Raw genomic sequence first — 24,112 nt, forward strand, 5'->3', positions numbered from 1 at the left:
AGGATCTGAAAACAACAACATGAACCCTAAATTCCAAATTCGAGGGGGGAAAACAAAATATGAAGAAATCAGAGCAAACGGCAATGAAAGAACGGGCTAAAAACTGAGATCTAACCTTGCCATCCCTTCCCGCCATTGTTTTGCTCAAGCACTTCACAAATTCCCGCCGAAGATTTCCATTCTCATCAGTCCTACTGACCCACCGTTTTAGAGGCTCTGGGCGTGGGCAGTCAGGGCACCTTGTGAGCGGCACTGGACCATACTGACGCCATTTTGAGTGCGTGGCGAAGGAGGTGGACATCTGCACTAGCTCGCTAGAGAAGAGGAAGAATGGGGAAAGGGGAAGCAATGGGCGGCGGCGGGCGGATGGGCATGGGCGGTCGTCGCTTCTAGCTGCGAAGAGGTGGGTCCCGCACTTACTGGACAAGTAGTGGGTCCCGCGCTTACGTGGATAAGTTGTGGGTCCAGCCCATAACAGCTAATGAGGGCATCAGTTCAGCTTAAGGGCCATGTCGTGTCTGGGCTATTTTCTCGCTCAAAAGTGTCGCCCCAAAACCATTTTCGTCAACAACGTCGCACTCCGTCCAATTCCCACAAAAGATGTCGCACAGAAGCTATTGCCCCATACTTGGTGGCCACCCCCTTCCAGGCGCATCCGGCTCCACGACAAGCCCATGGATTACTTCGACGACCTCGCCGAGATGTACGTGGGCAGGAACGTATCCCCCTGGCCTCTACGGCTGGGTGTTCCCCAAGTGCGACCACATCGCCATCGAAACCAGCACCATCACAGCGATGTCCGGCCGGCTTGAGCTGCTGCAGGTTTGAAGAAAGCTTTTTAGATCTTTCCCCCTCATTATTGGTGAGAAGTGATACCTAGGATTCAAAATTTAGGGCATTTTAGATATTAATCGATGGGGAAAACAGGATACCTGGCCACTTGCGCATATGGAATCCATTTTCATTGAACAACTCTGAGATATGTCGTTGCTTGGCACAGATTTGGAGAGTTTAATGTTTGTGTTTGCAGGCAGGAGAGAGAAGGAACAAAGGAAGAAGTCAGTGAGCATTCTCTTCTTTCGTTCAGTTTATTTCTCTGATGGGGCTGAAAACTACTATGAAGGGAAAAGCTCATTGTTTCTGCTTTGAAGCGGCATACATTTCTGCATGATTACAACGTGGTTGAACAGGACAGTAGTAACCTCATACTGCTAAAGTTGATTGCTCAGCCCATGACGCCGGTATATGTTTGCAACTAGCTTTACTTAATTGCTGCATACTGAGATTGGGGTGATATATGCAGTCACTTTTCATGTCGCGATATATGTAGTCCATACAGAGTCATGAACGTGGATGTTGTTATCTATACAGTTGGTAAACTAAATTGATATATTGGGTTGTACTCCTAACAGTTCAGGAGGTCAACATTTTTGTCATATTTAGCGGACTTTTAGGATGTTTAATTCGCATTCTCATGGTTGAAATTCTCATACATAATCTGAGGAGAGCATGTGTTTTGTTTGAGTTAAATTTCTCAATAGATGGATGCATGATGTAAATAGCATAGCATCTAACAGTAATATTTGCAGGTTTCAGAAAAATTGCTATTGATAACTGAAAGTCTCAAACTCATTTTGTAGTTTGAGGAGATCGCTAACTGCCAGTGCTCTTAGTTTAAGCCTAAAATCACTCTGAATTCAATGTATTTCTACAAAAATAGATAGTTTCATTTATGATGAATCTTAACAAAACAAATGAGCAGTTTATGCTAAGTCAAAGAGGCTTGCAATAATTAGTTAATTCAGCAAATATGAGTTCAGAGGATTAAATATGACACTTTCTTCTACTGGATGGTACACTTCTCTTCATTGTATTTTTCTGTATCATGCAGACTATTCTTGGTGCCCTCCAGATTTTCTGGTATCAAGAGATATATATGGAGGAAATGACTATGTAATATATTTACAAAAATACTTCCAAAACCATAAGGTGGACTAAAGGTACCTAAATCTTTCGAGGTTTTCATCCAATTCTGCACTCAATGGTTTTTTGAAAAATTGCTCTTTTAGTTTGATCAATTGTTGTCCACAACTGTTCATAATTTGAACCCAAACCATCAATGAAGTGGTGGTTTGCTGCGAACTGCTTATACACAAATTGACCTTATACCTAACATCTATTTAGTTCCCTGTTTTTCCAAATATTCTCTGTGTGACATGTCTGCAAATTAAAATGTCAGATAAAAAAATACGAGATTCTGAATAAATCTTTTTCCAGTTTATCTGAACAAATCTGTATACATGTCCAATTGGAAAACTAAGATTAACCATTTTCTCAGAGTCCTCTGAGATGTATATACCGTTATTTGCTCTTCCAGAGACATGTAGCTCTACCATGGTTTGATTGGAGTTTGAGTAAGTAAATTCTTTTCTATCGCCTGGAGTTCACTTTCCTTATTTTGTCGCATATGTATTGTGTGCAGAGAGATGCAGGGAAGATATAGATACGATCACATGTGAGCACTGATCAAAGTTGAGATTTGATGAGTCACACAGAAATGTATGTGCAAATTTATTTTTCAAAGATATACATGAGAAATACATGTTTCTTGCTTAACAACTCATGCAAACTTCTGTTATTGCTACTACCATTGATTGTTTTAGTTGTTGCAATCCAATGCAGATTATTTTGATAGAAACTCTACAATTTTTCGATCTTTTGCAAGGCGATGTTGGATTGAGTGTTTTGAATTGGAGTGATCCAGACGTCAACAACAGTCGAGGATCTCGAAGATGGGCATGAACAACCTACCACACCGATGGGAGGAAGCTCAAAGAGGCAAAGAAATTTCAGCGATTAAAGACTGGACGTTGGATGCATAGAGATAACTGAGGATTCAGTCATAGGAGTCGACCAATCTCTTGCTTGTTATTGGAAAGAATCCATGATTCCTATAGAAAATATGCTATATGCAAATTTGGTATGAAAATATATTTCATCATGAATCTAATGAAGCAAATTTGGTGTTGTAGATGTTGATATATTTTTATATAGACTTGGTTAAACTTGAGGACAAACATAGAACTTCACTTATTTTGGAATAGAGAGTGCAAGTAACTGAACCATAGACCGGTACTGAGCACAAGAATAAATAAATTTTCTAGTAGGAGCTAGCCAATATATTTGTGAAACAAATTTTGGGCAACGTCAGATACACCTCCCCTCCATCGCTCTTATATTTTACTTTTAATTTTTATTCTGGCCAGTGAGCCCTGAGCCCCTGACCCCTGAAGGCGCTAGTTTGGGCCGTGATTAACATCTTGATACCACACGGAGCAAAGTAATTGACATGCCATTGCAGTCCAAAACATAGATGTACAAACCATATTGGCGCTATTATGTTTGCATTACTCACTTTGGTTGCAAGTGTTATTGCAGTATGTGTTACACACATATATATATAGTTTGGCTAAGGTCCTCCCTTTCGTTACAAGCACGACCACACCTAAACCTAACAGCAGTGAAGTGACATATCATCGTCATCAGTTTCAGTTCTTTGCAAGCAGTCGACGACGAAACTCTCCAAGAGCCCAAATGGGGTACAAGTTGCGATAATTGCCGTAATTAAAGTATATGGAGCAGTTGAAGCATCCAACGTGTTCCTGTCATCAAAGGTGAAAGTTCAGATTGCTTCAGGGCAGTAACCACGGCATGATACTGAAATATATGTATATTAGTATAACAGGTCCAAGTGCTGACAATGTTATCAGAGGATTTGACAGGATCATGGTAGGGTCATTGATTAAGAAATATTATACTACACGGGAACTATGTATAAACTATTGATAATTTAATACTTCTATAGGCCTAAATTTTGTAATACTTACTTGCTGGGGAAACTCTCCCGTCTCTAGTTGCATATTGATCAACTCTTTTGCAGCATGATATAGTGGCGTAGGATCTCGTTCAACCTGAATAGAATGACCATGATGATAACACATGGAAATTAGAACAGTTTAAAATGATATATTAGCTGCTTAGAGTCAATTCAAATTAATGAGGAACAAACATACCTGCCCAGCATAAATTAAAGCCAACATTGCCCAAGCAGTGTTCACAGCATGAGGACTAGTGGCCTCCACATAAGCCTGTCAAATAGCAGAAACCAGACTTGCTTTCACTAAATTTGACTTAGTGGGACAATATATCGATGGGTCAAAAGGAATAGCATTTAACAATTGTGAGTTATAGCTATGCTAATCGGATAAGCATTGTGCGATTAACAGTAGAATCTAAGAACTCAAGTTGGTATCTTATAAAATGAGGGCTTTACAGTGAAACAATCAGGCTGGTAAGTTAAGCCCAATATCGACAACGAAATTAGAATGTAAATATTTTTTGCCACCATTTCCCTATCCTTCTGCCATTACATCAACTGACGTGACTAATTTCTCTGTTCATGTGAACACAGCATTGTTAATTGATTATAGACTAATAATCAGTAAGAATATTATGTGTGCAAACTGGAATTCCTCTGAGAGCATAGGAGTTTTGGGGTGCTGAGTTAGGCATATAGCCATATACAACTAGTACCTACGAGTAAATAAAAATATGCACATAAACCATGACAAAACAGCTAAGTTGGGTTCAAAAAGAGGCAGGCAGTTGAGCCCTAGGTGACCCCCTAGCTAATCTGATTTTAGGGCTCCTTTGTTTCCAAGGATTTTCATAGGAATTTTGGAGAATTAGAATCCTTAGAAAGTTCCCCTGCATGACCTTACCAAACCCTGAATAGAGCCTGCGTTTAATACAAAAAGACACAAGAATTACCTCAGTTTCACTAGAAAGATAAGATTCTCCCCATCCACCTGTACTTAATTGCTTTGACAACAGAAAGATGCATGCTTTCCTTATGGAAGAACTATTTTCGTAAGTTCTTCCAGAAGCAATTAATCCTTTTACACCAAAGAACGTTCCATAAGTGAAACATATACCCCAAGTGCCAAACCTGTTAGATGGTAAATAATCCAGTCATTGACTGCAAATTTTAGAAGGTCAAATAATTAACACCAAAAGACAGTTTTAGATACCATGAGCCATCCTTTCGTTGTTTATCCTCAATAAACTTGGAAGCATTTTTGACACATTTTCCTATCTCTTCTTTGCGGTACCCTGGGTAAAGCTCTTTGAACATAATTAGGGCCTGAAGCACGGATGATGTACATTCGACAGATCTATCAATTAGTTGAAGGACGTGAATTAGCACTTCAAGTATATGAAAGAAAAACAGAAGCAATGATATTTTCTGCAAGAAAGAAGATATTTTCATCCTTACGGATAATCGACAATAATGTTCAGAAAACTTTCAGAAGGGTTGAGAACCTATTGCCAAAAACAATCCAGGTTAGTGTATGTATAGTCACGCAAAACATGTTAAAACAACAATATTATTTGAACATTCTCAATAGATATATGATACACAGGAGGAATAACCGATGAGCGGAGAAATCAAATGTCAAACAAAATGAAGCCTGCACATTGCGAATTTGCAATCTGAAATTGTTTGGCTTGATTGCAAGATTATTTTGTGTACACATGGTTTCTTAAACCTGATCACATGTAGAGTCCCCAAATAATTGGAGTACTTGGTTTTCCATACGATAGAAGTAAAACCATGAAATACTCACCTCTAATAGAGATGTAGTTCTCTTACACTCATATGTAGAAAATGTGCCATCTTTATTCTTCAAAGGAGAAAAAAGTATGATCAGCGATGACTGATGTGAAGTAAAACTTAATCATTCTGACAGATCGGATAAACCATAGATAAGAATTGCAAAACAGAAGTACAACTATTTCAGTAGAATAAGAAGATGGTGATGTAAGACAGCAGAGAAACTTATAAAACATACATAAGCAGAAAGAAAAAAACAGTTTCAGTAGATAATAATAATTTATAAAGGACTGATTATGATTCATATGATTGTATTTTATGCAGTTGACGATCTCTGCATCTGTCACAAATGATTCATAATACAAACCAGAGTGCTGGATGCACAAAAATCCAGGAGAGGAGGAAATTGATAAAAGTCACAGCCCAACCAAGCCTAGCATATAATGCCCCTGTAAACGCTCTTATATTTCTTTACGGAGGGAGTACTTACCAGAATGAACAAAACAATTAGCTGGTGGCTGATGTGGCACTGGTAGGGGCCCTGGGTGACCTCAGACACACAGGAAGGAAGGCACAGGAGGCACTTGCATGGGACAGCGGTAAACCCTATTTGCCGCACACTGCGACAAATTGCCACTCCTCTGCACAGACGCGAGCGACCCAGCGAACGAGATGGGCTGGCCCATTTTAGCAGATAGAGAACATTCTCAGGACCTGATTTTGGGAACTTTCTAGAAGGTTCCTGGCCGCTTTTTCTGTTTTTCTATTGTCCCCAATAGCCAGCGAACATTCGCTGAGAGGGGGTGGCATTTGTGAACGTTTTAGTTCGCAAGTTCAATTATATGGGGTTGGCAATTTCTGGCAACAACAAGAAGAAAGCCTTTAGTCCCAAACAAGTTGGGGTAGGCTAGAGGTGAAACCCATAAGATCTCGCAACCAACTAATGGTTCTGGCACATGAATAGCAAGCTTCCACGCACCCCTGTCCATGTCTAGTTCTTTGGCGATACTCCGGTCCTTCAGATCTTTGTTTACATACTCCTCCCATGTCAAGTTTGGCCTACCACGACCTCTCTTGACACTATCAGGACGCTTTAGCCGTCCGCTATGTACTAGAGCTTCTGGAGGCCTGCGCTGAATATGCCCAAACCATCTCAGACGATGTTGGACAAGCTTCTCTTCAATCAGTGCTACCCCAACTCTATCTCGTATATCATTATTCCGGACCCGGTCCTACCCCCGTCCGACTCTCATCAACTAGCACCACATCATCCGCAAAGAGCATAACCCATGGGATATCTCCTTGTATATCCCTTGTGACCTCATCCATCACTAAAGCAAAAAGATAAGGGCTTAAAGCTGACCCCTGGTGCAGTCCTCTTTTAACTGGAAAGGCATCAGTGTCGCCATCACTTGTACGAACACTTGTCACAACATTATCGTACATGTCGTTGATGAGGGTAATGTACTTTGCTGGGACTTCGTGTTTCTCCAAGGCCCACCACATGGCATTCCGCGGTATCTTATCGTAGACCTTCTCCAAGTCAATGAACACCATATGCAGGTCCTTTTGCTCCATGTATCTCTCCATAAGTTGTCGTGCCAAGAAAATGGCTTCCATGGTCGACCTCCAAGGCATGAAACCAAACTGATTTTTGGTCACGCTTGTCATTCTTCTTAAGCGGTGCTCAATGACTCTCTGGGAAGAAAAAAAATTGCAGCAAAAAAAAGGCAGGATTTGTGATCGCCTACCAGGTAAAGTTGCCACAAAAAAAACGTTCACTTGCCATCCGCCTCCCAGCTGACGTTCGCCAGTTACCATTTCCGTTTTCTTTTTACCTTTTTTGGTTTTTCTTTTCGAACGGTTTTTGATTTTTCCTGGAAAAAATGTTCATGTAGGCAGCCTTGCTGCATAGGCTGGCCCTGTCAGGGTGCGCCCTGTACGAAGGGGCGACCCTTTTTGACGCTTAATGCGTCACATAGGAGTCCCCAGGAAGGCTCTTGGATATGGGTTGTCTAAGCATCCTAGAGGGAAATCCCTAGCGGCATCAGATAAGCAGGCCAAGCCCATCTTTTGCTATTGACCAATGACCATTAGGTGCATTGAGAGCGAGTTTATGACACAGCAACTATAACGCCCTAGCCAAACCCACCGGTTCTTAGCCGGTGCACCTTAGATCTTGACTGGTTCCACAGGCCAACACTAGTCTTTTCTGCGCACTTTGTCCTCACTCGTGCCCACCCGGGATAAACTTTGAGGTTCCTTTTGGATGGGCTTCTGAAAAAGAAGGTGCACCTTGTTGATATGAGTAGTCTATCATTCGTATTAAGCTGGGATGTCACATATACCTCCCCCCCCCCCCTCAAAGGAACTGAGGGCCCCGTGCGTGCCACCGCCAGCATCCACATGCGCCCCATGTACGCATCAAATAGCTCCAAGACAAACATGCTTAACTTTGAGGTTCCTTTCGGATGGGCTACCAAAAAAGAAGGTGCACCTTGTTGTGTTGATATGAGTAGTCTATCATTCCTATTAAGCAAGGATGTCACAGCCATGAGCCCAACACCCGGACTCGACACCAAAGAGCGGCAACGATGTCAAGCAGATATACCTTGATAACCATGATAGAATCATACTATAGTGATGCTTTGAAGAAGAAAAAACTCTACAAGAATTTGCCTCATATTACAAGATAAGCATTTTGGACTATTAGCTGTATATTTTTATCAATGTTTGCTAGTATTAAAAAATGTAATATTGTATCACCGACTTCATAAATTAATTAGGATTAAAGCGTGTCAAATATATTTACAGTACAAGCACACAACAAGAGGTAATGGAACGAGCAACTGAAGAGCACGGTATTGACCACAAGGTCCCAAACACCTTTAGACCCACTTCCGCTACTCTCTCCGATCCATATTACTTTGTTTTTCTTGCACTCTGCCTCTTCTTCTATCAATAAAAATTAGCTCTTCTTCCCGGTTTCTAAAAAGCTAGTTGTATTGTTTGTGTTAGAGGAGCAACTTATTTGTATTGCATGGCCCAATGGGCAAATATATAGTAGAAGGGACTTGGAGTACAAGTAAGAAAATATAGACCAATACAAATACATACAGAGATCATGAGCAATACTAACAGTCTAACACTAGTAATGCCCCTTAACACCCGGCCTCAAATGCAAAGCAATACTAATAGTCTAACACTAGTAATGCCCCTTAACACCTGACCTCAAATGCAAAGCAATACTAATAGTCTAACACTAGTAATGCCCCTTAACACCCAGCCTCAAATGCAAAGCGTAGGTGAAAGAGCATGGTGCCCCCATGTTTGGTTTTGGTAATTAATGACAATCCCTATGGACTAATGGTTGCTTTGAGTTATACTTGAAGGGTTTGTCCATAGGCAATGCTTGAAGACCATTTGTTGGCTTCAAGGTTGAATGTAGAAGATCACTTGATGAACAAGGTGTTATTCAAGGAGTTGGTCATGTGAGAGTTGAGCCTACTGCAAGCATGTCTTGAAGAAGATGACTAGGTGGACATTCATGTTTACCTTGAAGACAATATCTTAATGAAGAGAGAAGAAAAGATACAAGGTTGATCAATACTAAGTGCCAAGAGTGGATTCAAGTTGATCAACACTAAGCGTAGATGCTGTACCAAGTGTGATCAAGTGGTTTCGTGGTATGGTAAGCAATTGTCCATTACACTGTGTACTAACCCATGATCTATGTGTCTGGTGTTTCTATGTGGGGTTAGGTATTTTTCCATGGGCTTGCATCAAAAGGAAGATTTCATATATCCCATGAGAGGATGGCATCAAGTGGTGATCATCGTCAAGGTTGAGTTGTGCAAGTTCAAGAGGAGCAAGAGCATCACGAAGAGATCACATGCTTGTAGGTTGTCGTCCATTTGGTGATAATGTCTTGTGAAGGTGTGCCTAAGAGTGGCTCTTCCATAGTCGATTATGGCGGAGCAATTTGTGAGTCTTCCATGCGAGCTCTATGAAGAAAGGTGTTCCAACTTGAGGAATGATCGTCATCATCTAGCTCAAGTGGATTATGTGCAAGACAAAGGTATAACCTTGATAGGTTTTCTATTTTACCGGTCTCATGGTGTTAGTGGGGGACCGGGTTAGATCGATAGCCGTACTATCAAGTTGAGCTCTCGAGTGAGTAGCTTGATCGTATCATTCATAGGGAGCTCAAGCCTTTGCATACTTGGCATCATATCTCTTGGTGTTTATTTGGCTTTTCTCTAAGTGAGGTTTTAGAGCTTGTGGTCTTCTTCATGACAAGCTCAAGTTCATCGAAAATGGATTTCTTATGCCTCTTCTATTGCGTTTTTGGTATTGGAGATTTTGCCGGTTCTTATTTGAGGAAGGGTTCTCACCGTCCTCTTATTGGTATTTTCCCTCTTGCTAGTTCTTAATATATCCAACAGCTTGAGGTCATTGATATCGGAGTTCATTTGCAAGAGTTATGGCAGTTTTGGTTTTACATGTTTCTGCAGTTTTTACCTGGCCCAATAGTACCGGTCAAGGATCCGGTAGTACCGCCCCTTTCCTTGAAGAGGCACTACCGTTCCTAGTACCAGGCTACTACCATAAGGGGGTCACCCGGCTCTGTTTCTGGTGTGGTACCGGGACGGTTCCACCAGCCGATGCTACCGCTCCTGGATCTTTCGTGTGCATCTGCTTAAATGGCTAGCTGTATCTCAGGCTGCGGTAGTACCGCTCATTGAGCGGTACTACATGAGCGGTACAACCGGTCAGTGCGGAGACTCTGTGTGTAACGGTTGGATTTGTGAGGATCTATTTAAGTGGGTCTTCTTCCCCAATGGTCCTCACGTTTTTTAGCACAGTTTTCTCCGTCATTGTTGACCTCCAAAAGCTTTGCTTTCTCTCTATTCCTCTCATGAATCTTGCATCTTTTTGAGGGAAAAAAGAGAGGAGATCTAGATCTACATTTCCACCAATCCACCTCTCCTCTAACTGAGGGGAACCTTGTGGATCTAGATCTTGGAGCTCTTTTGTGTTCTCCTCCCTTGTTCTTCCTCTCATATTCTTCCATAGCACTAGTTGCTTTGGTGGAGCACTTCGTGTATTCTTGCCATTGCATTAGTTGCATCGGTTTGACTTTTCCACGGTGATTCGTGGAAGTGAAAGTTGAGAAGCTTATTACTCTTGGGTGCTTGGTTGTTCCTCTTGGGTGCTTGGGCACCCTAGATGGTTGGTGTTGTTGCGAAGCTCAATGATTGTGCTATAAAGCTTCTGGCAAGCTTCGGGAGCCTCCAATTAAGTTGTGGAGATTGCCCTGGACAATTTGTACGGGTTCGGTGACCGCCCTCAAGGGCCCCTTAGTGGTTCGAGGCAGCTCCCTTCGGTGGGAAGGCTCGAGGAGAATACACTGAGCCATTGTGGCGTTTGGGGAGCATTGTGCCTCCACACCGCTCCGATGAAGATTAGCATCCGGAAGGGTATGAACTTCGGTATACATCTTCATCTCCATGTGCCTCGGTTATCTCTATACCCGAGCTCGTTTCTTATGCATTTACTTTGTGATAGCCTTCAAGCTTAAAGTTATATATCTTGCTATTACTTATTTGTTGCTTTAGCATAAGTTGTTGGTGCACTTAGTTGAGCCTACCTTATTTAGGTTTTGTGCTTGACAAATAAGCGCTAGTTCTATTCTACATTTATTCAAGCCAAAAACCGTAATTGTTTTAAATCGCCTATTCACCCCCCCCCCCCCCTAGGCAACATCCAGGTCCTTTCAGTAGGCAATAGCATAGCATTTGAATAAGTATAACACTAAATAATAACGAAAATCCAAAATCCTTGTCTTCGTAGTGTCGTTGTAGCATGAAGTCTTCGAAAACTTGTTTAGTCAAGCCAATGGGGGATAGAAGAAGCATGTCCCGAAGATCATAGCACAATAAACCGGTGGTCGAAAAAGCTAAGCGGCAAGAAAATGGGGGTAGATCAACGACAACGCAAAGGAGGCCACGAAAATCATATAGAAAACAACCAGGACCAGAAAGGCCACACAGATTGTATAGAAAGGATCAGGACAAAAAAAGAAGGTAGACAAAATATTTGGACTCGCATGACATCAGAAACATGAAAAAGCAACGAACTTCGTGGACATAACGTAAATAGAAAGCTAGAATCTAGAAAGCACACACGACAATGATGCAGGAGCCACCATGTCTGCAGGGGATGTTGCATAGGAGGTCATGCATATGAGATACCAACAAGTAGCAGCCATGAATTTGTCGACGGAGAACATCAACTAGCGGCCGAGGAGAAGCGCTAGGAGAATAGTACCTATTGTGAGGAAAGAAAAAAGAGGTCGCTCCCGCGGGCGACTCAGGGAGCCAACCCTAGCGCCGCCGCTCCCCAGCCCCCCTCCCCGGCCTCCCTCCCCTCGCCGCCGCCGGTGGCGTCGCCAGCCAAAGGCCGCGCGGCATAGGCGGCGGCGGGGCGTCTTCTTCCCGCGCGCGGGATGCGGCCTTCGGGCGGCGGTCGTCGGCTCATCCACGGGCTCTGCTCCCTCCCCCCGGCGTGCTGGCGTCCCGGCGGTCCTGCCCCCCCCCTTCCCCTCCATGCGGCGGCTCTTGGGGCTCCGGGGGCGGGGGCCTTGCCCAGATCCGGGTGGTGGCGGCGGCGGACGTGCGGGTGGCAGCGGCGACCTGGCTAAGGTGGTGGCGGGGCGGCCGGCGGTCAGGCTGCTCCTTTCGGGGTGGAGGGGCGATGGGCGTCCATGGCCGGGGGGCGGGCTGCGTCTTCGGCGGCGTGTCGCAGCTGCTGCAAAGTGGCTCGGCGCTGCTCCTCGGGGTCTCGGCGTGGATATGGGCTGCCACGGCGTGGTGGTAGCTCATGGTGGTGGTCTGGATCGTTTCATGGCGGCGGCTGGTCTCCTCTGGCGTCGGCCGTCGGTGAGCGGCGTGTTTCGACCTTCGATTACTCCCCTCGTCGTCCGGGCTTTACCCTCGTCATAGGGCTGGACCGCTCCCAGTTGCGGTCCATTGCTCGTCTCGCACCCGTGGCTGCGAGACAGAGCTCGTCTCGCGCCCGCGGCTGCGAGATAGAGCTCGTCTCGCGCCCGGCTGCGGGACCGAGCTCGTCTCGCGCCCGGCAGCATGACCGAGCTTGTCTTGCACCCGGTGCAGCAGGACGGGTGTGCAGCAGGACGGGTGATGGAGGCCAATTTTGGCCGGCCCTTTGGGTCTCGGCGCGGGGGGCCGCCCAGGGGTGTGAAAAGGAGCAGCCTTTCCACTCGTCTCTTTGGTTGGGGTAGCGGCGGGTCCCGGGTGAGGTGGTGTCAAGGTCTTGGATGCCGGGGCGGCGGCCCTGGTGGTGGTAGCGCGGTGCTCATGGGCAGAGCCCATGGCTTGGTGCTGCCCGGTGACCATGGCCGTGTGGGCGGCATGGTGGCAGGGGTGTGGCGTTCGGTGGCGGTGAGTGTTTGCTGGGGTGAAAACCTGTTCTATCTTCGGACGGACCGGCGGCGGCGTAACGTGTTACCTTCTTGAAGGTGTCGTCACGGCTCTCACCGGTCATCATGTCGCTCCAGGGGAAACTCTGACCCCCGGGTCGGGTGGTGGCGGCGCGTTGGCGTCGTAACCTTCTTGGAGGCGCCGCCTTGGAGCTCACGGTTCGTCATATGCGGCTTCATCTCTTCGCGGTGGCGTGTTCACGGTGGAGGTCCCCGATTGCTCTTGTAGTGTTAGGAGTGGTGTTGCTGCGCTCAGCGCCTATGTATCCCGCCTTGGGTGTGTGCGTGTGTTGTCGTGGGGTGCGTTTGTATTTGGGCTGTGGTTGATCTTTGCTTTATATATAAAGCGGGGCGAAAGCCTTTTTCAGTGGAGAAGCCGCTAGGAGAAGAGCGACCACCACTGCCTGTGGAAGCCACTGGAGGAGGTGATGTAGAGCGACCATCAAGGCCCGCGGAAGCCGCCAGAGGAGTCAATGTAGAGCGATCACCACCACCACCCAAGGAAGTTGTCGAAGGAGGCAACTAAGCAGGCGGACAGTGCCCGGACAGCATTGAAGAGAAACAGTGTCCGGACGAATGAAACAGTGCCACACGGGCAGTGGCAGAGCTACAGGAAAAAGGCTAGGCAGGCCAAGACGGGCCGGACTAGGAAATTATGATCAGTAATTGCACTTAAGGTCCATATTTCCTCTCATCCTTCCCTATTTTCTACTAGGTTGGGCGAGCCACAACCCAATTTGGCCCCAACGTAGCTCCGCCCTTGCGCACGGGGGATCAGCACCAGCTGGAGGGGTATAAGGGCCAGCAGGCTGGAACGAGGTGGTGGACAGCGAGGAATCGACGGCGGTAGTCGAGAATGAGGTGGCGGCAACGACCTGAGACGGTCCTGGACTGGTGGGAGGCGGTGACCGGGGCAGCCTGGTAAATAGCGGCAACAACCTTGGGGACGGTGTGCGTCTTGGAGAGAGCCGGCACCATCGTGTGGGGGAAAAGAAGGCGTGTTGGGCGGCAGCCTGCTCGATCTGGTCGAACGCGGGCGGGATCACATGGAGTCGGGGAAACAGACTGACATCAATCTAGAGGCAGGGTTGTGCTCGGGGAATAGCATGTGGAGCCAGTGGTTGGTGCAGGGCATCAGACAAACAAGGAATGGCTGATGGAGGCATCTTGGTGCTGGGCGCTGGGAAGAACTAGTGCAGGGCGCTGACGAAGACAGCGATCCAATTGGAAAGAAGCCGTCGTTGATTTGTGTTGTCATGTGGTGGATCAATCCGAGAAGAGGGGATCAACAGAGACCAATATATTGATTGGAGGACTGAGAAGAGGACACTCAATCGTGGGTTTCGATTAGGAGTATATGAAGTGGGATAGGAATCGATTAGAGAAAGCGATGTTGAGAAGGAGACCGAAATAACGAATCGATCGGAATTGGATCAATTGTGCATCCAGGAGAAAACCCTAGGCTCTAATACCATGTTAGAGGAGCAACTTATTTGTATTGGATAGTCCAATGGTCAAATATATAGTACATGGGACTTGGAGTACAAGTAATGGAATCTAGACTAATATGAATACATATGGAGACCTATACCGATACTAATACTCCTTAATATTTTGTATCTAATCAATGCGTGCATAAAATCAAATATTAGATCTCGAATCTTGGTGGGTTGTTAGTTCATGGTATTAAATTGTGACATAAAAAATTCTAGGTTGCTAGAGATAGATGCTCGATAGTTTGTAGCCAAATGTTGGATTGAATAGTTTTGATTTATTTATAGCATCTCTAGGCATGAGTCATGGCCACACATAAGCTTTATTTAGACGACCACATAAGAGATGAACAAAGTGGACTGGATTAAGTATCATTTGTCTATAGTACCTCACAAAATTGACAAAAGTAAATAAGTTGAGTCATACCATAAAAGAAAGTAAGCAATCCACTGCATCATGCAACCTTTCTCCTTTTATGGGATCCCCCACAAGATTAGGAGAGATCTTCGACAGCAACAACAATGCCTAAAGAAGAGTTATTAAAAAAACAAGTATGTAATTAGTGACCTATCCATGCATTATAAAAGACTGCAAAAAATTTGTGTAGAAGGATGATAATATGCGTAAAAGGGAAAACAAATTAAAACAGTCCATATTGTTTATGTGCATGAGTCTTGGCTCTGTTCTTGTTTCATATGTGTAAACCATAATGTTTGCAAAATGCACCTATTAAGTTGATTACTCCTTCTGTAAACAAATATAAGAGCGTTTAGATCACTAAAGTGGTGATCTAAACGCTCTTATATTTGTTTACATATAAGTGATCACTAAAGTGGTGATCACTAAAGGGAGTACATAATTGTTCCAGTTAGAATCAATGATGAAGTGCATATAAAAAAGGGTATGTCTGGGGCACATCTAGATGTGCCCTAATTATTGCACATCTAAGTGACTAAATCACGCTAGAAAGAGAAAGAAAAAAAGACAAAAGAAAATGTTTGCAGGAATCTTAGCGTAAAATCAATGACATAGGACTTAGATGTGCAATACTTAGAGCACATCTAGATGTGCTTTAGCAAAACTGTATAAAAAAGTACTATGCTCAGTATATCAGTGTTTTAACAGCAAAGAACCTTCACATTTCCAGATTAAAGGGAATATTAGAAGTAACTTGTCTTGACCTTAAGTGCTTCTGCAGTACAATCGGATACAGACCACCCATTATCCGCTGTTGAAAGTGTCCATGAACCTTTTGATCTATGACGGTAATAAGTTTCGCTGTTAGGATGGTTCTCAAGAACCTTCCCGTGAAAGAAATGCATGTCAACATTTAGTATGCAAATAAATATTATTTTGCTTACAGTATATATGGTTATGAGATAGAAGAACATTGAACCTGTGAACTTTTAATGAATTCATGGGCTTTCCGAAGTGTTGGGCCGAGCTCATTGACGAGGTCTGTCGAGCAATATGCTTGAACAATAAAAGCAAGCTCCCAGCTTTGACAACCATCATAAACCTGTTATAAAGTAAGTAGGGGATAAAGGTGTCTAATACACATGCCTCTTCACATAGCCCACAAATACTCGATACTTCTTGAAATTGAATAAAGAAAACATGTATTACACAAGTGTATGGAATGCAATTCTCTTGTCAAAGACAGGGAAAACATCTTCTCGGATATGAACATAGACGTATGGAAGAACCATAAAAGACAATGTTGTGGAGCTTGATGGAAAACTAATTACTAGCGCCCCCCCTCCTCCCGGGTCGCCCCGCGCTCGACCGGGAGGAAACCCTAGCCGCTGCCGGCGGGGTCGCACTCCTCTCCCCCCCCCCTCCCCCCCCGCTGCCGCCAGAGGGTGCGGCCAGGCGAAGCCTGGTCGACACCGGCGGCGGCGGGGAGACCTTGCCCCCTCGCACAGCGGGCTCGGAGCGGGCCGAGGCAGCTGGGCCGGGGTGTCGTGCCGGTGCAATGCACAACGGCAGCGTGGCGGGCGGCGTGCAGGAGGTGCGCGCTTGGGGGCTGGTTGCGGTCACGGCTCTGCTGGATCTGGCCTTCTGAGCGGCGCGGGCCGTGGGCGGCCGCCTCCGTCGTGGCCATCTTGGCTGGTGGAGGGGGCGGCGCAGTGGTGGTGGTGCGACCTTCGCCCCCCGCTGCTCATAGGTCCATGCTCAGCGACTGGTGGAGAGTGCGTGGACAGCCGGTGGTGGCAGGGGTGCTTTGGGGAGGGAGGCAGGGGTGCTTCCTGGCCTTGCCGTCGTGCGCGACGGTGGCCCTGGTCCCCGGTGTGCATCCTGGCTGGTGGCCGCTAACGGTAGTGCCCCCTCCCCCCTCCCTCCCCCCCCCCCCCCCCCCCCGATCTGGCCGGCTCGTCCCCGATTTCGTCAAGGGGCTCGCTTTGGGGGTTGGAAGGAGGGGCCTTCTGCCCCCTCACCGGTCGGTGCTGGCTATGGACCGTGGCGACGGGTGGGGGTGGTCTTGGACACCGGGGCGGCGGCCTCGTTGGTGGGAGCCGTGGTGCCTGTAGGCGGGGCGCGCGGCTCGGGTGCTGGCTGGTGGCCAGGCCGTGAGGGTGGCTGGTTTTCGGCGTTCGGTGGTGGGGGTGGCCGGCCTGTTCATGGTTGCGCTTACCCTGTTCCGGTGGCGGGGGCTTGCCGCGGTGAAAACTTTGTCTACCTTCAGACAGACCGATAGCGACAACATATGTGGGCGTCGTACCCTTCTTGAAGGCTCCGTCGTGGCTGCTCTTGATGCTCCGGGGCGCTCCATTCGAAGACCCCGATCCTTTGAATCAGGCGGTGGCGGCGCTAGGCGTCGTGATCTTCCTGAAGATGCCGCTTTGGAGGCCCCGTTCCGTCGATGTTCAGCTGCTCCTCTTCATGGTGTCACGTTTGAGGGCTCCTTTGAAGTCTAGTGATGATTTATCTTCCTACCTGTAGTGTGCTAGGTTTTGCTTGGAGTTTGTAGTTGTTCCTCGGCACCTCTGTATCCTGCCTCGGGTGTGTGTGTGTGTGTGGGTTGTATACGGTGGGTTGTCGTTGATCGTTGCTTTATATATAAAGCGGGGCGGAAGCCTTTTTCGGTAAAGACAATGTTGTGGTTCTAACTTCTAAGTGCATTTCATGGTATTAATTAAAGTAAATGACGAATAATTATAATGATAATGAAGGTAGGTCAATGCCACATAGCTCAAAAATTTGTTGCTACATTGCTTTGTGAAGTAGAGAATCCGAATTACAATAATATTTCCTATATGGGAACTTGTGTGGCATAAAGTCAATTCAATGCAAGTCAAGATGGGTCAACACGGTCAAGGAGTCAACAAAACAAGAGGGTCAAAGGAATAAGCCCAATAGGAATGATATGGTACACTTATTTTTATGTTTTGTTGAGTTGTAGCCTCATGTTAACGTGCATGCATATAGACATATGGTTCCGTGTTTCTTTATTTTCTTTACTTTCTTTATTTTTAGTTCCTTTAATGGTTTCACTAGTTTTTTTTCCAAAGATTCTGGATCAGTGTTTTATTTTTCTATTATAATTTCCACCGACATAATATTTTGCTCTAGAGAATTTCTAGTTCACATTTTCTATTAGCTATCATAAATTGGTCCACAAATAGTCATCCCTCACTTTCATGTATTGTCCTTAGTAGATAATTTTAATTAACCTTTTTACCTGCAGGCATCATTCTTTCCAACAAGACATATTGTTTCTTATGCAGATATTTGTTAGAAAATAATCAAAGTATTGACTAATTATGTTTACAAAATCTGCAATAGCCTAGTTTGTTTGTCAGTTAGTATGAACGCTACAACTTATGCTCATAGCCACAATTTAAGTCCATGGTTTTCTTTTATGTTTTATTCCATTTATACAACAAAATACAACCACATTGCTTGGGCACTAAATGACCATCTATTCGAATACCGAGCTGGATTAATTGGTACCTAGAAATCATTCAATCTTGATTCACTCGAGGCGTCAAGATAATTCTTAGGCCGAGAGATAAATGGGCATTGGAAGCAGTTTGGACTAACGGGCGGTAAAGAGGTAATGGACTCAAACGATGGAGAGGGGGTGGGGGCGAGTCCCATGCCAAGTTACGAATGAGGCGTCATCTTTCTGTGCAAATAATTAGGTCATGCTCCAATGAGAGGACTACTGATAGCAAGACATTATTTTCTCATAATTACGTCTCACTGATAACAAACTTTCAGGAGATACAAAATGCAGAAACAAATAATCTACCAGCAATAGTTGGATCAACAAGATAAATAACTGAGCTATTTATTTAAAGGTTACAGATAATTGTCCTCAGCAATTCTGACCAAATAAACAAGTGGAGTAAAGGGCAAGCAGGGGACAAGATACAACAAAGATGGTGTTACCTGTGCTTTCATGCCATCTTCCGCAAGCCATAAATAATCATAGATCCTTGGAAGATGCAACTTCAGTGCATCTGAATTTGGATCCTCGATCCAACAACAAATCATGTCTAGTGCCTGGAAATCAACAAATGTTAACAATATGAAATGAATCAGGTCGTGAGATTAATTGCAAGCAACTGGCAAGAAAATAAGAAAAATGGCAATGGGGTTATTTGGATGGTAAAATTGCTAATAGGGATATTAACAAATGAGCTTGACATGTATGAAGGAAAAATCTACAACTGCAATTAGTTTGAGTTCAGGGGTAGAATTTTTTCAGGGGTAGAGTTGTAAGGCAGATCAGAATTGTCCCACTCTAGAAATATACGATGAAATAATACTAAACATCTGTGTGGAGAGAAACAGTATTGAGTATGAGGCTTTTCCCATGGATATTATTAAGATTTCTAGAATACATATTACAGGAAAATGACATACGGACAGGCAAACTTGCAGAGCGTGCATGATATCAAAACAGTCCTATTTAACTTAGGCGTGGCCCCAAATATAAAGCCTGGCCCTTAGTAAAAGAATAAGGTCTGGCCCCAAAAGATTTTCCGTATAAAGCCACAACATCTGCTTCTGTTACCTTGTTAATCGGACATACGCCAATGTATTTAGTGCTTTCGTCTTCATAATGTATATGTTTCATGAGGTTCTTCAGCGCCGTATCTCTTAACTTATTAATTGGCCAACAATTCAACACTGGTTCTACAAATTTATTAAGACAAGTCCAAATAACATTTTGCAGCAACGACCGTGGATACCGAAGGTCTTCCTGGATGCAACAAATCATAACAGATAATCAAGCAGCAAAAGGCATATATCTAGAGAAAGAAAATTAAATAATTGGCAGTTTTAATGCCAGGAAAATACTAGTAAAAGATTCTTAATGAGTAAAAGACGGTGATCTCATCTTTCTTACATTAGAAACTACTGTACCTAAAGTTTAATCAACAGTTTCACCAGTTGCGTAGTGCTTCTTCAACATTGTTTACACGCAGTCATATTTCTCACAAAGTTTTTTGTTTGTTTCATGAGAACACTAGAGGTAACAAGAGTAACAAAAATCGACTCAAAATGAACGTAAACATGCAGTGTATACATACACATAATTTGCAAAGCCGAACTAAGTAACAAATAATGAGGTAACAAGAGATATCCAGTATCATTCTAGTTGGAACTAACACATAATTGAATCATATTATGTCATATATATAACTAGAAGTTATTAAATATACTGTTACTACTACTACGTGTGAGATGGCAAACATAAATAAGCAAATGATGTACGTAGCTGGTTTGCACTTTGCAATATCATACATTTTCGTTATTATCCACTGTATGTGCTTCTAAAATAAGGTTTGCTCTTAGAGAAAGCAATCTCACTAAACGAACCTTAGCACAAGTATCACGCGCTTTGTTCCAATCAATCTCATTGTATGATACACTATAGAGCTCCTCTCTTATTGCCATTATTGTTGGTGTAATTGGGCCAACAAACTTCTTACCGTAAAGATAAGACATTGGCATATAAACCAACCGGCAAAAGCACCAGAATCGTCCTGTGGAAGAGAAAGTTCACCTGAATAAGGAGGATGATTATAAAAAGAAAAGTCGACCAACCAGGTAGTAACACCTGGTGGCATTGTTTAAAGAAGAATGACTAGACACCAGTCACTCCACGTCGCAGAATAAATTCCGCCTCACGCGGGAGTCGAACCCAGGTGGGCGGGTTGGAGCACCCACACAAATCCAGCGATCCTCAGTTTCCAAATGATTAACAAACAATTCAAATGCAGTTTCCATGATCCCCATTACTGAACTCTTTTTTATTTCCTGCCTTTTAGTCACGTAAATAATACAACTTAGCACTAAAATTATAATTTCACAGCTAACAAGCATCTCCTGTTACTTATTAGTTCAGAACCATCATCATCATCCTATGCATGATACCAACTTATATTACTATATTCATAATATCACGAGAAGATAAAGTGGTCTTGAATGATCGAATACATTTCATAAAATTAAATGCTGAGTGTCAAAACAATAAACCTACGAAAATAATTTAGCACTTGATAAACTACATCAAAATCCAACTTATTATTATCTTTTTAATAGTGATATCCCACCAATCAGTGTCATTGCAAAATGGATGCAATGGAGAATGAGTGTATTAAAACATTTTCAAAACTTATCTACAGTGTACAAAAATGCAACTCTTATAATGGCATGTAACTTTCGAAATCTAATCAAAATCAAATAAATAGTTAATAGCCAATACGTATACGCATGGACATGTCAATATGGTCACATATGGTATCAATAAAAACATGCATTTAGTGTAGGATTAACAAGGAAAAGAACAAAAAAGTTAGATAGTAAGAGATAATATGGCGTCCACCACTATGCATTTTTTTCAGGAGGGGCATTACATATATCGAAGATCAATATTGTTTACCCAAACAGCATAAACAAGTACCTGGATGAATCGGAAGAAAATGTGGGACAAGCCATAACTCAGGAACGATCGAATTATTTCCAGACCATTCATACAAACCAACCACCTTCAGTTAAAAAAACATGAATAGCTTGCATTAACCCCTCCTTAGTCAAGAAATAATAATTTGTAGACAAGTAAACAACTGCAACTGGAATTTTGGCAACCAACATTAGATAATTTTAGGTTTCAGAATTCAGACCAGACATATCCTAGAAACTGTGAAGCAAATATATTTTGCTATGACTGCTTCCACTATATTAAAGTAAAGATGAATAATATGCTAAAATCTACTCTAGTAATCGACATAGAAACAACAAGCAGTCATGGAAATACATATTAATCTGAGGAAAAATATTAGCTTGGAACAATACCATTCAATATCAAAGGTTTTAATAAATTTAATCTGTTTGTTGATTTGTTAGCAATCTAGCACATGCATACAAAAAAATCATTTTAAAAGGAATTCTGTTTAAACTTCACTTTAGGATCGTCCAAGCTAGTTAGGGAAGAGGTTCTTAACGTGTAGGGGTTTGGCAGAGAATCCATGCATTATACTTGAAGAGTAACCAATTTTAGATAAGAAAACCCAGGCCCAAAGGAACCCCTTTATTTTCACACACGCAAGCATACATATACTCCATATTACTAATTGTTTATGTTTCCGTGGCATACCGAGAGCCATATTTTCCCCCATTGTGGTATTGCAGTTGCACTTCCACGCAATAGAATCCAAGCACGCCCATTGGTTAAGGCATCATTTTCCACCTCGCCAAGAAGCCTTAAGGTAACATAGTTTAAGCATGATCCAAACATGGTGCTCGGGCCCAACACTTGCGTGCCCCAACCACCATCTTCATTCTACACAGATTACATTGCACATAATTTTGTCATGGTTTTCTGTACCATCGAACAGTAATGCACATTCAGGATATAAAGATTATTGCTACTAAATAGCTGGAATAGAAGTTTGCATGCCTGATGGTTGTAAATATAGCGACAAATCTCACGCCGATGTTCTGTTGATAGGACAGTATTGAGTGATCCAGTAACATGTAGAGCAAATATCTGTGAGAATCGCCAAAAGTTAGTCCAGAGACCAACTATGTTACGCAACTCTTGATAACTAGTCCACAGCTATCTACAACCCAACATCAAGCTGAACTGTCCAACATGTGAAACTATTGGATTATGCTGGTAAAAAGAACTGATGCATCTTGTGTGTGTAGTATAGGTTGCACTATTACTAGATACTCCCTCTGTCCCATAATGTGTCAACAAACGTCTTATATTATGGGACGGAGGGAGTAAGTAGTTCTTAAGCACAACAAGAGGTAATTGAATGACAAACCTCCACAGCAAAGGTAAATTAACTTTTACTATACAATTCCATTTGTCACTGAGGCGCTGCATAGAAGTTATATAAAGGGCAGTAGACAGATACACCCAACTTTTGCGGAAAACTTTAGTAAAATTTTACATAATAATTACTCAAAACAAAATTATGTGGCAAACAATCCGATTCACCATACGACAACAGGGTTTATTCCTTCTCCTAGCAATATCCACCAACAAAATATAAATATATTCCAGGATATAAAGCCAAATATAGTGTCATGAGTAACAAAATGTATACCAAGATAGGCATAATGAACAAAATTCCACTGAAGTCCCCGGCCCAGTGCCCATCGTGTGCTTGTAGAGCAGAATGCTGGCTAAGGCATCGCCTCAATGATGTTAGTAAAGCCTCTTCTGTGACTTGTGCACTGTCTGCAAGCTTGATGGCCGGAAGATCCACCTGAAGATGCTTTTGTTTTGCATACTGCAATACAAAATAGTCCATGGTGAGAACTTTACGGTGGATGCTATAATTACTGAAGCCCACTAGTAGAGCAATAAACTGAAATTTTTGTAAAGAAGTTCGAGCTCTGAAGATTGTCCTTGATCCTAGCCTTCCGGTCATTGTTTAATCATCACAATTGCGTGTACAACAATATGTCGTTTAATTATATCACTGGACAACACCACGTGCTATGTGTAAGATGGTGTCTCTGCTTGATTGGTAAGGACCCTGAACAGAATTAATTAAGAGGGGAAAAGGGAACGACTATATCAGAGAGCGAAATGCGATACCTGGCCCAGCAAGCTCACCGGGACACAGCAAGTAGTGCAGCGTGGCCGCCGCCCGGATGGCTTTCATCGCAGTCGAGAGATCCGCGTCGGCGTCGGCGTCGGCGGCGGCTGGGTTGTGGCACGGGCGGCGGCAAGGGGGGCGGCTGCCGTGGCGTGGGGTGAAGCGCATAAACTGCATCTGTAGGGTGGGCTCGGGAGGTGGACCGCGAGATACTTGACGCCGCGGTGTATGGGGACGGTTGGCCCGTTGGAATGTACTAGCAGAGCACAGTGCTCGTGCTCGCAGGAAGGGGACATGCGGTCATGGTCGTCACTCATTTCTGGGACTGTTCAGCTTGGTCGCTTTTAATATTTCCTCTCGTTATTCAGGAGT

At 43.8% G+C, this 24,112-nt stretch overlaps 1 protein-coding gene and 1 long non-coding RNA gene across 3 annotated transcripts in view; one reads left to right on the forward strand and one right to left on the reverse strand.

Moving 5' to 3' along the window:
• The first annotated feature begins 604 nt into the window (after nucleotides 1-604).
• On the forward strand, nucleotides 605-2,801 carry LOC109743291 (uncharacterized). Its single transcript, XR_002228043.4, has 5 exons — nucleotides 605-822; nucleotides 1,031-1,241; nucleotides 1,892-2,000; nucleotides 2,483-2,559; nucleotides 2,683-2,801. It is a non-coding gene; the product is annotated as an uncharacterized lncRNA (long non-coding RNA).
• A 575-nt stretch (nucleotides 2,802-3,376) lies between these two features.
• Nucleotides 3,377-24,112, reverse strand: part of LOC109743284 (achilleol B synthase) — a 28,321-nt gene continuing 7,585 nt past the window's right edge. Inside the window, exons 1-18 of one of the 2 annotated variants that reach the window (XM_020302362.4) lie at nucleotides 23,740-24,055; nucleotides 23,243-23,428; nucleotides 22,585-22,674; nucleotides 22,282-22,467; nucleotides 21,589-21,673; nucleotides 20,502-20,668; nucleotides 19,693-19,881; nucleotides 19,065-19,178; nucleotides 16,066-16,188; nucleotides 15,851-15,970; nucleotides 15,096-15,194; nucleotides 5,688-5,744; nucleotides 5,336-5,382; nucleotides 5,091-5,234; nucleotides 4,831-5,008; nucleotides 4,074-4,148; nucleotides 3,888-3,971; nucleotides 3,377-3,662 (exon numbers count right to left, since the gene is read on the reverse strand). In XM_020302362.4, coding sequence (XP_020157951.1) covers nucleotides 3,549-3,662; nucleotides 3,888-3,971; nucleotides 4,074-4,148; nucleotides 4,831-5,008; nucleotides 5,091-5,234; nucleotides 5,336-5,382; nucleotides 5,688-5,744; nucleotides 15,096-15,194; nucleotides 15,851-15,970; nucleotides 16,066-16,188; nucleotides 19,065-19,178; nucleotides 19,693-19,881; nucleotides 20,502-20,668; nucleotides 21,589-21,673; nucleotides 22,282-22,467; nucleotides 22,585-22,674; nucleotides 23,243-23,254 — 1,884 coding nt within the window. In that variant the 5' untranslated portion in view covers nucleotides 23,255-23,428; nucleotides 23,740-24,055 and the 3' untranslated portion in view covers nucleotides 3,377-3,548. Of the gene's footprint in view, nucleotides 3,663-3,887; nucleotides 3,972-4,073; nucleotides 4,149-4,830; nucleotides 5,009-5,090; nucleotides 5,235-5,335; nucleotides 5,383-5,687; nucleotides 5,745-15,095; nucleotides 15,195-15,850; nucleotides 15,971-16,065; nucleotides 16,189-19,064; nucleotides 19,179-19,692; nucleotides 19,882-20,501; nucleotides 20,669-21,588; nucleotides 21,674-22,281; nucleotides 22,468-22,584; nucleotides 22,675-23,242; nucleotides 23,429-23,739; nucleotides 24,056-24,112 lie in introns of those variants that run through there. The other variant, XM_020302361.4, reaches the window with a different exon arrangement.

Source organism: Aegilops tauschii, chromosome 7, assembly GCF_002575655.3.
Source record: "Aegilops tauschii subsp. strangulata cultivar AL8/78 chromosome 7, Aet v6.0, whole genome shotgun sequence".
Taxonomy (NCBI): domain Eukaryota; kingdom Viridiplantae; phylum Streptophyta; class Magnoliopsida; order Poales; family Poaceae; genus Aegilops; species Aegilops tauschii.